Here is a 16,389-nt window from a genome sequence, read left to right on the forward strand (position 1 = left end):
AAAACGGCCTCTTCGTGCTCGTTTACATGTTCGCCCGAAGACGAATCCGCAAGTCTAGTTTTAGCTATATTCATGCACAGGCTATCTTTTGCAATAAAGTCTACTAAAACTATTGACAGGAAAGAAAAAGCATTCCTTCTGAAGAAATCTTTAGATGGGAGCTGAAATGATGAAAATACCTAATATACTGTATCTTCTTTTATAAAGATTTGTTTAAATTGTTGAGGTGTACTTATGACCAGGAACATTTAAAAAAAACAAAACAAAATGATGCAACCGTGTGTTAAGAGGAGGGCAATGAAGTTCTTCTTGAAGGAAGAGCTCACTGTAGTTGGCCTTTTAGAGTGCGTGATGAAGTACATTAGTTGAAGTGTCATTTTGCCTGCAAATATTTAGTTAATTTGATAAATAGAGCCCTTAGGGTGGCAGGGACGAAATACTGCTGCAGTGTGTTGCACACAATTTTGTTAGTAAAAGTTATTCACTAAGCAGGCAGATTGAGGTGAGATTACATCCCGAGGCAGTGCCTCCTGCATTATGTATAACTGCTGAGATTGCATATTTCTCATTTCATTCTCAACCCATTTACATCTCGGCTTAGTGAATAAACTCTATTACGCTATAATGCCTTTATTGTAATTATGGATAAATACATTTCAGTTTCTACATTATTTTTTTACATTATTATCTTAGTCTGTCAATTCTTGTCTTGTCATATCCCTTGAATTTATGTATTGTATTAAGCGCTGCGTAAACTGTTGGCGCTATATAAATAAAAGATAATAATAATAATACAAATGAAGCAGGGGTAGTCATTATTATTATTAACCTGCTTATAATATCCTAAATGAGTTTACAATTGTGAGTGTTATGTACTGGAATGCTGCATATACAAAATACACATAGAATGTGCTAATCGGAAATTGTATCAGATTTAATATATACAGGTAACACATCATTAAAATCAATTAAGTAGTTCTTTTACCTCATTTCCCCTTTCAGTTGTGCTGATGTAATCAAAGTCGCAAATTACAAAAGCTGTTATATAGGTTGACATTTTCAGTGTGGTATTAAATGTGGTAACCGTCCATTTAGTTCCATCTGCATCTTCCCTTTCGGACATAGCTAGAGGAAATAAATGAAATTTAGTACAGAAACATTCAAACTAAAACAGAGTATTGATGCAGTGGAAAAATACCTATATGTCTTAAGTAGTCCACACTTAGATATTTAAATTACACCTAAATTTGGAATCCACTGAACCCCTTACACTTCCTCACGTCACACGTTGGAGTATTTCTGAAGAAATTAGGGCCATATAGCAAATACCACACAGGTGACCTATTCAGTGACCTGGAAAGATGAACAAATGGATGCCCCACTGCCAAGTATCTAAGTGCATGTATGAAGGAAGCGGTAAGTGTATGTTGTGAAATACTAGGGCTCTGCTTTGGTTTTTAAATGTGATATAATGATACTGGTTTTAAAAGAGCAATACTGGTGCTAAATGTAAATTTGTTTTCCTCTGGTTTCCATGGTAATTGTTTGGCATTTAGCAGTTAGCCCCACACCTAAATTTCACCAGCCTGGTTCCTGGTAAAATTATCAGATTAAAGAAATGCTGCATAACGGAAAAAAGCGAAGTATCAGAGGAGCCACCGTTTAGGTGATGTTTGAGTGGAAGAGTTAACTGCTCTGCATGTATGTTAAGCACATCATGAGCACTTAATGTTTTGTTGTATCATGTTATCTTAGCACATTCACGCCCCCTGACGAAGCTCATTGCAGCGAAACGTACGTTGGGGTTGGTACGTTTGGACTTGGCACCATTTATGCTGTTTTCAGCCTTGTTTCTAGGTTTGGTTATTTACTTTTGAGCACTGATGTACCATTGCTGTATGTTATTTCATTTGTTCCTTTTTACTTTATTGCTGTGGTCATCCTTGTGTTTGTTATTAGTGCCTTTATATACATACGTATTTCCATCCTAGTTCCTGTAGTCCTGTGCCCTTGTTCATAGGTACCTTCCTATATGTGTCTTGGTGCCGAGATGCTTTTTTATTATATATATTTTATATGTATTTAAATCGTATTGTCTAATAAAGATTTACTTTGTATATACCTTTTTCTCCTTACGTGCTCTCCTTAAATTAGGTTTTGGTGTTTACATTCTATAACCTGTCAAACACCAGTTGTGAAGATGCGCCAGAAGAGTTTTGCCCATTCACCCATTTGTGAGGTCAGGCACTGAAGTTGGCCGAGAATGCCTGGCTTGCAATTTCCATTACGGTTCATCCCAAAGGTGTTTAATGGGGTTGAGGTTAGGGCTATGTCCCCTTCAGCATATCAATACATTTTGGACAATGCTATGCTTCCAACTTTTTGGGAACAGTTTGGGAAAGGCCCTTTTCTATTCCAGCATGACTGTGCCCCATTGCACAAAGCAAGATCCATAAAGACATGGTTGGATGGGTTGGATGAGTTTGGTTTGGAAGAACCTGACTGTTCTGCACACAGCCCCAACCTCAAGTGCAGTTACTTGAAATGAGAAGTGAAGAAGCATAATAGTGTGACCACTGATAAGGGATAAAAGGGAATAAGGAGCCATAGGAAATGGTGGATTAGTAGGCATACACACTGTTCCATGTGGCTTGAAGGGTGAGATGCCAGGTGAATTAGGTACGACTATGAGTTTTTATTGGCGGTGGCCATGGTACAGTAACTGTAGCGAAAGTACACACTAGGAATAGTGTTTATTTTACTTTCAGTAACAAAGGGCCTGGATGACTTAACTATATTCCTGATGTTTCCAAGGTGTTTCAGTTTTTTTATCCAATCTAGAGTAGGGAGCAGGAAGGTTTTTCTTTACTCGCTCCAGCCAATGTGTAATAATAAATTAATATAAGGGGAAATTAGGACCTGTATAAAATCAAGATCAGCACATCTTAAGCTGAATGTTCATAGACAGTCCTAATAAATCTTCATTTTGTTCTGGAATCTTAAAGATAACCCAGTAAAATAGATTACACATAACTTACCTATTGCAGGCATGTTGGAAAGAGCAACATAGCTTGAATTATGCACAATTCTAGTTTTAAATGTTGCTTTTAGTGCAGGCTCATCAAAGCATGGATATACAGCCCGTGCAGATGTGGGCTCCAACTCTGATGCGATCAGGACTCTGTGAACAACACAGAAGCAATGTATTAAATAATTTACCTTGCCCTTTGTAAACAGCCTAAAATAAGCTAATAAAAATAAGTTATGTTACTACTGAGCATTCTAAATCAATACATCTGGACCTCAGTACCAATAGAAGACCTGTGTAAATAGGGCTGTTGCTGTATGAGTTGGAGGTCCAGCCCAGTATCAACATTACATCTACATCTGCTTATGATTAAATCAATTAAATCAAAGTTATAACCTAATCGCTTAATGCACAATTAAATTGCCACTCTGTCCCTAAGGTATACATGGGTTCCACTTTGCAAAAAAAGAATATGGTGAGTCCAATTGGATATGTAGCTCTAGCAACCCTATAGACTTCATGCATTGCACCCTGACCATATTGAAGGTGAAAGACACCATCCCTAGCGCACTTTATGGGTGCAGTTGGATCGGTGCTCCTTGTAAACATGGTATAGAGGATAATGGCTAAAAAAACCCATTATTTATTTATCATTTATGTTCTGCATGTTAATGCCCCATGAATTTTAAAATTCAGGTATACTAGTCAAACAGAACATTCACACAGGTTCTTGTCATTAAATACTGAAATAATTTTTTTGTGTACACTTTGTACCAAACCCAAAATGGAGCTTTAATCCTCCTCAAATCAGCTCCAAGCAGTCTTAAAATAACAGCTGCTGTGTAGGATCTTAAATCTTTACTTCTTTTATTATTCTGTTTTTGCTCAAGGCTATAATTTTAAGATTGTGCCATGATTGCTAGCATTATTCTGCCGGAGCTAATACTTTGTACCTTGTACAGCTTTAATCCCATAACCTATTAAGTATGGATTATCATATCTCACTTATACGACTGCATGTAAGCACAGTAGTAAAATATTGCAAAATGTGACCTATTAAATTTTATAGTTATAATTTTGTGTGTATGTGACATTTAATACTATTATTCTATATTAGTGTTTGGATTGCAGGAAATAAACATTTGCCATACATTTTCAGGATCCAGTGGGAAAATGACAATGATCTTTTTTTTTTAGACATTATTGGAATTTTTTATAAAACTTATTCCAGCGCAAAGTAGAAAAGCTATTTTTGTAGCTAATGACTAACTGATGTCTGGACATAGGTATTAGGCAAGTTCGGGAAAAGTGTTTCTCAATTAAATGCTACAGGAACTACAAAATCTATATGAACTATTTATCTTGTACTTCCCAAGCACCATCCTGAATGCACTTGCTTTCAAACATAGGCAAGAGCCTGCAGGTGGCACCTCTCATGCCTCTTATTACCATACCTGAGAAGTTTAGGCATTTAAGTGGATTGTTACTGAGCTGGTGCGGTAGCGTGTTGGATACGTAGGGATTTGTGAATGTGATAATCATGATTGACAGCCCCATATTTCCAAGTACAAAATTATCTCATCACAAAAGAAAAATTGCCTTTTTATATTGGGAAATATCCTGAACCACAAATAAAAATATCATTAAAAAAACTCCTAAAGGAAGATTAACACAGTCATGGCATTTTCTGCAAGTTGCCTTGTAGTTGCCAGCAGGCGACCAATAGAGTCGCTTGCACGGCCCTTTAACTCCAGCATCCCCAGGGTTAACGGGAGCAGAAATCCGTAGGTTCGCTGTCAGGAGTTAAAGGGCCGTGTAAGCGACTCTATTGGTCGCCTGCCGGGGCCTCCTCTGGCATCAACCAATTAGTGATCTTTGGCTTGTGTGCAGCTATTTAGCCATGGAAATCAATTTCATTAAGCACCCGACATACACTGGTTGTGCTGATGCTGCTTCCAAAGGTTTGGAATGCTGTAGTGAGTGATGCTACAGAGAACAGGTGCAAGCGACCAATTGGTTGATGCTAGAGGAGGCCCCTGCAGGCAACCTATAGAGTAGTTTGCACGGCCCTTTAACTCCTGATGTTGAACCTATAGATTTCCGCTCCAGTTAACCCCTGCAATGCTGCATAGATAAGGTAGGCTAGATAGGGAAGGAACCAGAGAGATTAGTAAACAAAGACGAACACAAAGATTCTTCATGTTGTGTGTCTTCGTCTTCGTATACGCTTTGCCACGGCCATGTTCGGTATTCGGGCTGAACAATGGAAGCGCACCCTTCGTGTTCGTTTTCATGTTCGCCTGAATACGATTGCACAAGTCTAGTTCCTACTATAAGGTTGTTGGTGAAAGCATAATGGTCTGGGTCTGTTTTTCAAGGTTTGAGCTAGACCCCTTAGCGCCAGTAAAGGATAATGTTGATGTTACAGCATACAAAGACATTTTTTTCAGTTGTATGCCTCCATCTTTGTGGCACCTTTTTGGGGAGGACCCTTTGATGTTCCAGTGTACAAAGCAAGGTCCATAAAGCCATAATTTGACGAGTTTGGTGTGGCCTGCAGAGAACCTTGATCTTAAACGCATTGAACGCCTTTGGGATGAACTGAAACATACCTTCTTTGCATGATTGGCCCCACAAATGTTCTTGTGGAAAGCCTCCCCAGAAGAGTGGAAACTGTTATAGCTGTAAAGGGGCAGGGTCAACTCCATATTAATGTCCATGGTTTTGGAATGGGATGTCCAATAAGCTTATATGTGATGTTCAAGTCTCCACACACTTTTGGTCATATAGTGTACATAGATTATTGTCAAAGTCTCTCTGGGCATTCATATTCCAAGGTGGGAGTGGAACCTTTATTTCTAGCTGGGAGATGTGAAAGGCAGACCAGATATTATAACCAAGGCAACCAAAATAAATTACTTTGTACCACATACATCAAATTTTACATCCTTCCCTTGTTGCTGTAATGCGTTTTCTAGAATTGCCAGAATGAGGCTAGAATAAACACCAGATGTGTCAATCTTCTATGCAATGACAAAAAAATACTAATTTATTGAGATTAAGGTAGCAGTATTTCTCAAGTCTAAAAGACAATTGCCTAAAGGCAACATTTTAAAGAGGGAAAACATCAACAAAAATGAAAAGGGATTTGGTAGATAGGAATCATATCAGTGGTGCATGTCATGCAGTGGCATAAACTAATTCATTTAAATTTAGTTTCACTCCTAGAGGACTGAGGTTGAGCTATCAAACGTTTTATTTCTCAAATACCATCAAAACTTTTTTCTATCCTTAATATTATATTGTATATTTTATGTTTTGTTTGTTTTACTGCTTTGGATTTGCAACTTAACCAAGTTGTTAAATAGTATTTAAAATGTATACCAAGTCATATACTATATGTGCACGATTGTAAGACTAACCCCCACACATAAACTTTTGATTTTTTTGAAAGAATTAGGGATTAGGATTTAGGACAACTCTATAGGGAAAAACATTTATGTACAGGAGTGTGGGTGTAGGATTATAATTTGGGGTGGTAATGTAATCCATAGTTCATGGGTACAAAATCTTGTATACGGATCTTCCTATTAGTCAGTGGCTCAGAGATAAGCAACATCTTGCTATCCAGATGGCGAACCTACGGATTACCGCTCCCATTAAATGTAAATGTACATGACCATTCAAAAGCTTGGGGTCACTTACCTAGTTTCATGGAATACAAGGAAAATTCTAGCTGCGCTAATATAATTGCAAGAGGTTTTTCTAACGAGCAATTAGCTCTTTAAACGTAAACATGGATTAGCTAACACAACATCCCATTGGAACACAAGAGTCATGGTTGCTGATAAAGGGCCTCGGGACGCCTATGAAGATATTCCATTAAAAATCATCTGTTTCCAGCTACGATAGTTATTTACAACAATTACAACTTCTACATTGTACTTCTAAACCATTTTATGTTATTTCCATGGACAAAATTTGCAAGTGACCCTAAACCTTTAAACAGTAGTGTAATTCGCTGTAGGAGGACATTTCGCTAGTGCCAAAATCAAAGGCATACGTTGTACACCGCCCTGGGGTCATGGAGAGATCAGTAACAGTGAGGTCTCTGCAACTGTGGCATCGTGAAGGCAATTTTAACTGGTCAGGTACCACGTAAATCACTGGTCCTACAGGACGATTTTTGTGATGTACTTGGTATGTGATTGGTTGTGAAGGGGTTAAATATGTTTTGTACATGGCCATCCATGCCATTCTTAGACCAGTAGTTAAATAGATGATAATGTTTAGTGAATTAACCCATTTGTGTTACAGAGACAAGAAGCATGTTCTTGTCTGTGGCAGATGCAAAAAAAGGATCTATGCTTAGGACCATGTGATATAACAATCTAACCCCAAATACAATGTTCTTCTGGCTTTTCTGGCTTTGATGACGTTAAACAGATATCATGGTATATCATCCATTTGAGACATCTGAGTAAATAACATATACATTATGCTCCATGGAGAGCCTGATTATGTCTTCAGATTTTCATATAATCAAACCCAAATTAAAATGACTCAACCATTACACAAATTATTGTATTCACACTGGCTTGTAAAATGGCAAGCACAGTGTGAAATATCTCCTATATATTCCGATGGTGTTACTTCCCACTATTTCAGAATTTTAAATTCCAAAAATGTATCATTGCATTGAAAAGTGATGTATTGTAAATTATGTGTATTCAGTGCACAGTTTTGTATGAATAATGAAGCAATTAATGTTCAGGACCCGCTCGCTTCTGATAAAAAGGCATGCAGATCTGAAATGAAAACTTCACACTTTCAATTTAATGCTCAAAATGGATATCATTTGCAATTTTAATACTTCCCAGTTTTGAATTAGTAGGGCTGAGGTTTATATCCTAATGAACTCGTGAGAAAGGAAACACCATCTTAAAATTAATAACCTTGTCTTTTAAAAAACGCAGATCGCATGCTAAATTTTTACTTACTAGTAAGCAATTCAACTCAGAGGGCTCCTTGCCAAATAACAAGCACTAGCCACATAGTCACTCATACATGTTTAGCGAACGTTAAAGCTTCACAAAAAAAACCTCTATTTCCAATTTAAAATCATTGCTTGTCTACACAAAATAAAACAAACCTCCCAGTAGCCAATTGAGATCAAGTAACTGAACAATTAGGTTGAAGTAAGCTAGATTACAAAAAAATGTGTCTAGATCCCCTTGATATGAAGTGAAGATGCTGTTCTTTCACGGTTTGCTGCCTGGGCTGAACTTTGCCTACTTTATCTTAATACTTGTTTGCTGTTTGGACCGATTTCTATTCCAGATTTGGCACCAGTTGCACCCAAGGGATATTTGGCATCACCATAACAGGAGGGCTCAACATCGGTTGTGCACTTATTGGGCAAAGGTCCCAGCTCTGCATCCATTCGTATCAATACCAGCAATCTTTCATCAATTAGTCAGGGGGTTTATTCCCGAATTGTGCCAGTCTTCATTGGTAGATTATATTCAATGTGGTTAAATTGTATCAAGTTGTGCGGTAAAATGGTTTTGTGGTATGTGGCAAGTAGCTGGAAAACATTCCAGATATCAATTGGGGGGGGTTATCAATAATTAGCCTTCTATATGCCTGTGCTGTGGGATAATATTTACCTTTTGAACAGTGGGTTGCGTTTACCTCAGGACCTATTTTAAGGAAACATTCCTTGACTGCAAATCAAAGTTGTTTGCCAAGCGAAAGTACGGAGTAAAAACAATATTATATTTAATGAAATAATATTATTACATTATAATTATATAAAACAATACATTTAGATTTTCATTGAATGAACGCATTAAGCCACTTTTTTTTTCTATTAAAATCAAACAACCAAGTTCTCAGTACTAAAACTCATCGATTAATCATCACTACAAGTATATGTAGATTTTTATACTAGTTCTTTTTTAATTGTCTACACACCAGATTTTGATATTTTTTATGGCAATAAAAATAAAGCTGTGACATGTTTACTAAAAAAGTGTATTTCCATCAAATGTTTCTATTAACATCAGATGAGATAACAGAAGCAAATAATTAATACAGCAATAATAGGGTATCAAGCAAATAATAGGTTTTAAATATGATTTAAATTTGTTTGGTAGTAGCAAAAAACGATTGCTCCACAAATCCCTAGTTTCCAACTCTGTCCCTGCAAAGTGCTGCCCAGCAGTATGTAAAATGTATATGAAATGGACTATCCAATTCATTTATCATGGTCCTTTGAGATCCCCACCCTCGTGAATGAATTGGATTGTGTCTTATGCATCCTACATACTGGCAGGCTACACCTGGCATGCTCTTTCTGCACATGTGGAACACGCATGTTCATGGAAACATGTTCCATGCTTTCAACTGTAGAAATTGACAAAAACATCTTTAAAGGGTAGCTATAGAATTGCAAAATTAAGGCTTAAGCAGCAAAGTTTGAAAAAATTCTAAATGACCTGTAATTAAACTACTGATTGCATTCGCATGGAGAGTAGATCTCTCACTCAGCGAAAGTACAAATAGACAGCAGTCAAAAATAAAATCCGTGAGTGAATAACCATACAAATAGTGCCTGGTTTACCTGTCTATAAACTCCTAGACATGGATTATGATCATATAAAGAACATAACTAAAATATATTAATTTTACATGCAATAATTTTGTAGATAAGTATTACAGAAGCACGGATGTTTCCTTGATCTTTTTGTAGCATATTTAGTGGTCATTATCTAGACTCTACCCCTGAGAATTTCATTCTAGACAGGTCACTCACCCAATCATCGCTCCTCGGCTGGAAATGCCCGGCTGCACTCTATGTAAGCATAAAAACATAGCGCTCGGCCACACAAATCCACCCATCCATCTGCTACACCTGGGTCATCAGGCAGCAGCTGACCTTAAAGTGCCGGGGCCGCCTTGACTTCACCAGTCTAGTTCTGCTAACCTGGTCTTCAAGTTCTTTTCTATTATTTACTCCCAAGATTTTGTATAGATCCAAGTACTGTGATCTTAGTTCATAAGGTCATTAGGATATTAAATTTACCTTATGGTTTATATCTTATAGTATTTGTAATTACAGAAGAGTATCCCCCACATACCAGAAGCATTACTAACAAGTAGAATATTGCACCTGATTACAATTTGCTATCTTACATATTATCTCATTATTTCCCACTCAGTTACATATATGTCATTGTTTTTATGTGGGCTGATGTTCATGTCAATAATGCTTGTAATCTCTTGTTTAGGAATCACATTTTTAACTGGTTTTAAGTAGGTATATCACTCTAAGACTATGATTTGTTTTTATAATTTTATAATTTAAATTATGGGGAAACTGCTTCTTGATCCAAGGAGAGATCTGATTTCTGGATGGATTTTTTTCCCCTAGTTTGTGCAAAATTGGGAAAAGCACAACTGGGTTTTTTTGCCTTCTTTTGGATCAACAGCAAGAAATTCACAGCATGTCTTTTTTCAGCCTATGTAACTATCTAACTGTTTCATAATTAGAAATAGAGAGATTTGAATATTTGCCTATAATTAAAACAACCAGAGAAAATCACAGTTCTAAGAACGGCGTATTTTTGCATCTTATTTTAAGATTACTTTTAGAAAAGGGTATGAAAGGGATTTCGTGGCCAAAAAGGCACTCCTGGTTTCACCTCCCTTTCTCCTTAACAAGCCCAGGGGAGGAAAAGGCATTTCATAGGAATGACGACATGACTTCTGTACAATAAACAAAGTCAAATAAAAAAATATTTAAAAAATGACAATACAAAACCAGTTCAAAAGAAGTTTGTTTTTTAGTTGAACAAGAACTGTTGGGAATGAATAATTTATAATGCATACTATGGAAACATCAAGATAGAATAAAACCAATTATAAATACGCTCCCTATATCTTTAAAAAGTGCTATTGAGTTCTGGTTCTCCTTTAAACATCGAATAGGATTCCATAATAAAATAATTTTATCAGCACCTTTGGAAACCCTTCAAAATAACATTTCCCAACTAAGTTTTAGAAAATGGAACAACTATAGAAATAAGAGAATTGGAGATATTTATACATTAAAAAAACTAAATTCATTCTCCCGATTATCGGGAGATTTCAATTTCGATAAATCGGAATCTTTTAATGTTTGTAGAATAAGCCACTACTTAAAGCTCCACTTATATGATGGAGAAGAATCGATGATAAACCAAAAGATAAATGATATGTTTTCTCGTGAGCTAATTCTTAAGTGGATGAGAAAGTGGTATCTTCTGTTAGAAGAATTAGAATCTCCAGCAGAAAACTCTGCTTTAAAATCTTGGAAACATGACCTGAGATTCCAAATAGAGCAGAAAGATTGGATAAGAAGTATAGAGGAAGTTAGTAAATCCTCACATTGTCTAAATATGATAGAACTCCATTATAAGATTATCCCAAAATGGTACATGACACCAGAGAAATTGGCGAGATTTAATCTTAACGCGGTATCTACGTGTTGGAGGTGTGAACGAGAAAAAGGTACATATATGCATTTCTGGTGGAATTGCAATGAGCTTCAGCAAATCAGGACGGAGTTATTTAAGAGCATATCGGGAATATTAAATAGTCATATAATACCTAATCCAGATAAGGCCCTGCTACATCTGAATTTGATTAACCTCTCCTATAATCAGAAAGCATTGTTTATTCAATGTGTGTTGGCCATGAAAATAATAATAGCAAGATACTGGCTACAAAATAGACCAATAAGTACAGAGCATGTTATTAATCAAATCAACCATCAATGTTTAATGGAGCGTGGATATTATCAAGCGCAATATAAATTATACAAATTTTATAAAGTTTGGAGACCATGGTTGACAAAATACCCTAATTTATCTTCTTCTTAAGGATATGGAGTCTAAGAGACTATAAGCTATATAAGAATGAAAAATGCCTAAGGAATGAGTGGTGTGAATGAAGAGTACGAATGTGAGTAAACCCCTGTAATTTTTTTCTTTCTTTATTTTTCCTCTTGTTCTTTACCTTTTCTTTTTAGTCTGGAGATACCCTATGAATAACCTGGCCTATATATCATCTATTATTTATTGATTTAGTAACAGATGACAACGAATCAGTAATAGAAAGATAGATTTATAAGTTATCTAGGTAAAATGACCTACATAAATATTTGGGAAATGTAAAGCTTAATATTACTGTCTTATTAAGACTCAGTATTGTCATGCTAATGACCTATATAAATATCTGGGAAATGTAAAGCTTTTTATTTTCAAGGTCTCAGTACTGTCATGTCACTGTTATTGTATTTGTTTGTATAAATTTATATTTGTATAAAAAAAAAAAAGACAAAACAAAAAAACTTATAGCCTTGCTATTAATTTCCACATTGTTAAAGGTGGTTAATGGATTACTTATTAAAATGTTACAATATTATATTGTGTATTCTTTTTGCACCCACACCTGTGTGAATAATCAATTGTAACAACTAAAAATGCAGGTTTCAAACTGTTACATTTCATTGCATAGGGCCACATTCAGGAGTTTCAGGCTTAACTAACGCCAGTCATGAAAAAAATAATTTTCTTACGAATAGAGGTGTCAGCATGAATAAAATTGTAAATTTTTAATTGTATGTACTTATAAGCAACCTGTATTAAAGATGTATTATCTCTTTGTCTTGTAAGCGATAACATTCAAATCGTACTAGTTTGCGTTACTGTAAAGAACAGATAGCCTTGGACTCAAAGGATTCCCAATGCATTTATCATGGGAATCTCCAGGAGCCAACAGGACACCAAATTTCTACCAGGGTTCCAGGATTTCTTACTTAGTTGAAGAAGGAAAATGTATATATTTTTATTAAACCTAAGAGAATAGGGAGTCTTGGTTGAAGTTGAATCGAAGTTGACTTAAGTGGGCCAACATAGAAAAAGAGTCACATAAGCTTTTGGGACCTCAGAAGTCTCTTCTACATATTCCCATGAATCCAAAGTGAAGGAATATATTGGAATGTATCAGTAGATGTATGCAATGACATTTAAATATACACATGCCAGTAAATATTTGTGGCAATTATAATTTTGACATTTTTTTGCAGAGTGAACAGGACTAGGCATATGAACTTGGCTGGATCTCTATGAAACTTGGAATTTGTATACATAAAGTTCTCAAATTCAATATTGCTAAATTGCTGATTGGTTCAGGTAGCCCTTGTAAGGTTTAAGTAAGTAATAATTAGATATCTTAAGGAAATTGGTTACATAATGATGTGTGGCCACCTAAAGCCATGAATCCAACTCACTTAAGATATAATTGTAAGTATCTCCCAAACACAAACAATGTGTGTGATGGAAAAACAAAAGCAATAGGCAGTTAGTTGTTATAAATCTTAGAAGTAGTTCTTGTTACAGTTGCCACCACAATTTAATTGAATATGTCTAATGGTATAAAATTATATATAAGTACAAGAGTACACATCTGGTGTATCTGAATAAGGTTTGGCTCAAACTCATTAAAAAGGAGTAGGGGACCAACCACCGTTTTTCCCTCTTATAAATAAAATGATATAACTATCTTTAACCATAAAGACTTGTCTTGTTGAATTCTTCTTGATCATTAGTGTGCCAGGATCAGTTAATAATGATAAGGACTTGGCCCTAACCAAAGGGCTGTGTGTGTTCATAATTCCATTGTCTTCTCTGTCTCTTTGTACTTGAAAACACACTTATAATGAATAAAAGCTGCCTAGTAAAGCAACGTATTGCTTCCATGTGAAATTAATTTACTAGCCACAGCTGAAATTCCCCTTAAGGTTTTGGCAGCTGATACTAATACACGAGGAAACTATTTTGCAACAAAGTAGTACAAATGCAATTCCAAGAAACAGTGTTACTGCAATTAAAAGACCTACAAGAAGACCTACACTTATTTGTACCAATGAAAGCCAAGATCTGGCATCAGACACTTGGGAGCATTTAATAGAATGCCTAGACTTTGCTTGTATGCTAAATGCCACCAACTGCCACCAGAGTGGTGGCAGTTGGTGGCATTTAGCATACAAGCAAAGTCTAGGCATTCTATTAAATGCTCCATGCCCATGTTAGTAGCCACTTACTTGTCAATGCCAAAATCTTTGTAATGGGTGAAGAAGAGTCCAGAGTAGTCGTTACTCAAGTAGCCACTGTAATCCAGCTCCAGTACGTAGTGTCTCTTTGCCACCAGCGGTCTTTCCAGTTCCAGCACCAAATACTGATGGGCTTTTGAGTTCCAAAGGTCCTTGATGCCGATGCGTTTTCCGTCCCCTGCCTGTGGATTGCCCACAAGTTTAAGTTGAGCCCGGGAGATGTTCAGCCCGTCGCTGTGCAGCAGCACAATGTCTGTCATCTCCACGCATTCCATGCTAATGTTCACCTGTCCCGACAGCACGATATTATCCTCACTATCGGGGTACATTTTCGGCCATAGCTCAAGGTCATAGTGCAGTGGCACCAGGTAATTGGGCAGACGCAGATTGTCCCAGATGCCAGGGCGGTCTGTGGTGCCCGGGGTAGGGGTAGCTGAGAAGGAAGAGGTCCACGTGGAGTTATCCGTGAAACTGCTGATGCTTGGGTGCCCTTCTCCTTCACCTGATACCCTAGTCCTGGCATATAGGGCTCCAAGCACAACAAGTGCCAAAAGCAGGGCTGCGAGCAATAATGCCAGGAGGGCAGCAGATGTTCTGCTAAGGTAAAAGCCAGAAGTAGTCTTGAGTCCCATAGTGGAAGGGTAGGTCAGTGACACCCAGCCTGCTGCTGTGTGTATGTGGGGATGTATCCTGGGTCTCCTGTTCTAACTCAGAGCTGGGTGTGTCAGTGGGTGACATGGGAGGGTGTAGGAGATCGCTCCACGATTCAGGGAATATTCAACAGGAGGAAGCAGGGAAAAAGAAAGAATGACTGGGAGAGAAAGAGTGTGTGGGAAAAGGGGACGACCGTAGAAGAAGAAGGAGGTGAGGTTTCTGCACATGGAAGTAAATGAAAAGAGGAGCTAAAGACAGAGATGAAAGAGAAAGAAAGAAAGATTAAGAAAAAAAGAAAGGAAGGAAATAATGACAGAAAATCAGTAAGAGGAATGCGTGGGAATGATGTCCTGGTGAATTAATATACCTGTCTATTAGGAATGCAAGTGCTAATACTATAACTTGAGCAGAGACAGAAGAGAGGCGATCAGTTTGGGAGTGCAGTTAATCGGAGGGGATACAATTATTAGTACAGACGCTGAACAAAACTCGGTTTCGGTAATCTACCCTTCCCCTCCCCTGCATCTTACATCTCATTCGACCATATCACTGTGTTCTGTCACTTGAACAGCCCCCCCCCCCCGGCTCAAAAACGTAAAAAACATTAGATAGTGGAAGTTAGTTCTTCTGGAATGCAAATAAATATTAGAAAGATCAGTGGGTACAGGCAGTTGTTATTAGGCTACGAGGACGTCTGACGTGTCACTGGAGTAACAGCTGGATGGAGAGCCCTGGAAAGAAGACTTTCTTGGAACCTCTTGGACAATCTACTCCTAAAACCAGACGTTCTAAACTAAATAAATAAATAAATAAAAAAACAAGATAAAAATACACATTCTTTTTCTGAATCAGGAGGAGAAGATGCATTTCTCCAACTGAAATCTTGGGTGAGGAAATACAGGTACAACAACATTTTTTAACCCATAAGAGAAGGAAAGTGTCCAGTGTGTTTGGCTTCATCTGTAGCAACGTATAATGATTAGACCAGAATCACTAAATTAATCAAAAGGTTGTACTAAGTGCTCATTGCATACCATGCTGACAGCTGGATACACATGGCTGGACATTGCGCTCTTACACTAAGGGTATAGATCTTGGTCCTGCTCACTGGACATTTGACAGCTTTGCCAGATGGCTAGTCTGGGCCTAAACAGTACTAGATTACCAATGATGCATTTAGTTATGGAGGTGTTAAATTCAGCTAAGTAGACTCTTATTTTGCAAATTGTATGTTTTTTTAAAGGACATTATAGACAATTATAAGGAAGGCAGGACAATCTTATAGAACTGACACAGTATATCTTCAAAGTAGCCAATGTACAGTTAGTGGTGGTACAGTCTCAGCAGTACAAAGGACTGAACCAAACACTAAATTAGATGTCAAAGTCAATAATATCTATCAGTAAATATCAAGTTTTCACTGTCACCCAAAGACACAATGACATTTAGTTTTTTTCACTGACCCTTCTAACGCATGCAAGAGCAATTCCTTGATGCCCAAAGTAGTTTCTTTCATACACCTATTACCCAAGTGTGGGTCTAAGCTGGT

The 16,389-nt window shown here is 37.1% G+C and overlaps 1 protein-coding gene across 1 annotated transcript in view; it reads right to left on the minus strand.

Moving 5' to 3' along the window:
- The window catches only part of LOC149302966 (aminopeptidase Q-like), a 50,843-nt gene extending 36,025 nt beyond the window's left edge, over window positions 1-14,818 (minus strand). The window contains exons 1-3 of the mRNA XM_089481726.1: window positions 14,178-14,818; window positions 3,039-3,181; window positions 986-1,125 (exon numbers count right to left, since the gene is read on the minus strand). Coding sequence (XP_089337852.1) covers window positions 986-1,125; window positions 3,039-3,181; window positions 14,178-14,818 — 924 coding nt within the window. The remainder of the gene's footprint in view (window positions 1-985; window positions 1,126-3,038; window positions 3,182-14,177) is intronic.
- Window positions 14,819-16,389: the final 1,571 nt, after the last annotated feature.

Source organism: Sceloporus occidentalis, unplaced genomic scaffold (assembly GCF_023333645.1).
Source record: "Sceloporus occidentalis isolate IW3139 unplaced genomic scaffold, rSceOcc1.0.p SCAF_16, whole genome shotgun sequence".
In the NCBI taxonomy this organism is placed as follows: domain Eukaryota; kingdom Metazoa; phylum Chordata; class Lepidosauria; order Squamata; family Phrynosomatidae; genus Sceloporus; species Sceloporus occidentalis.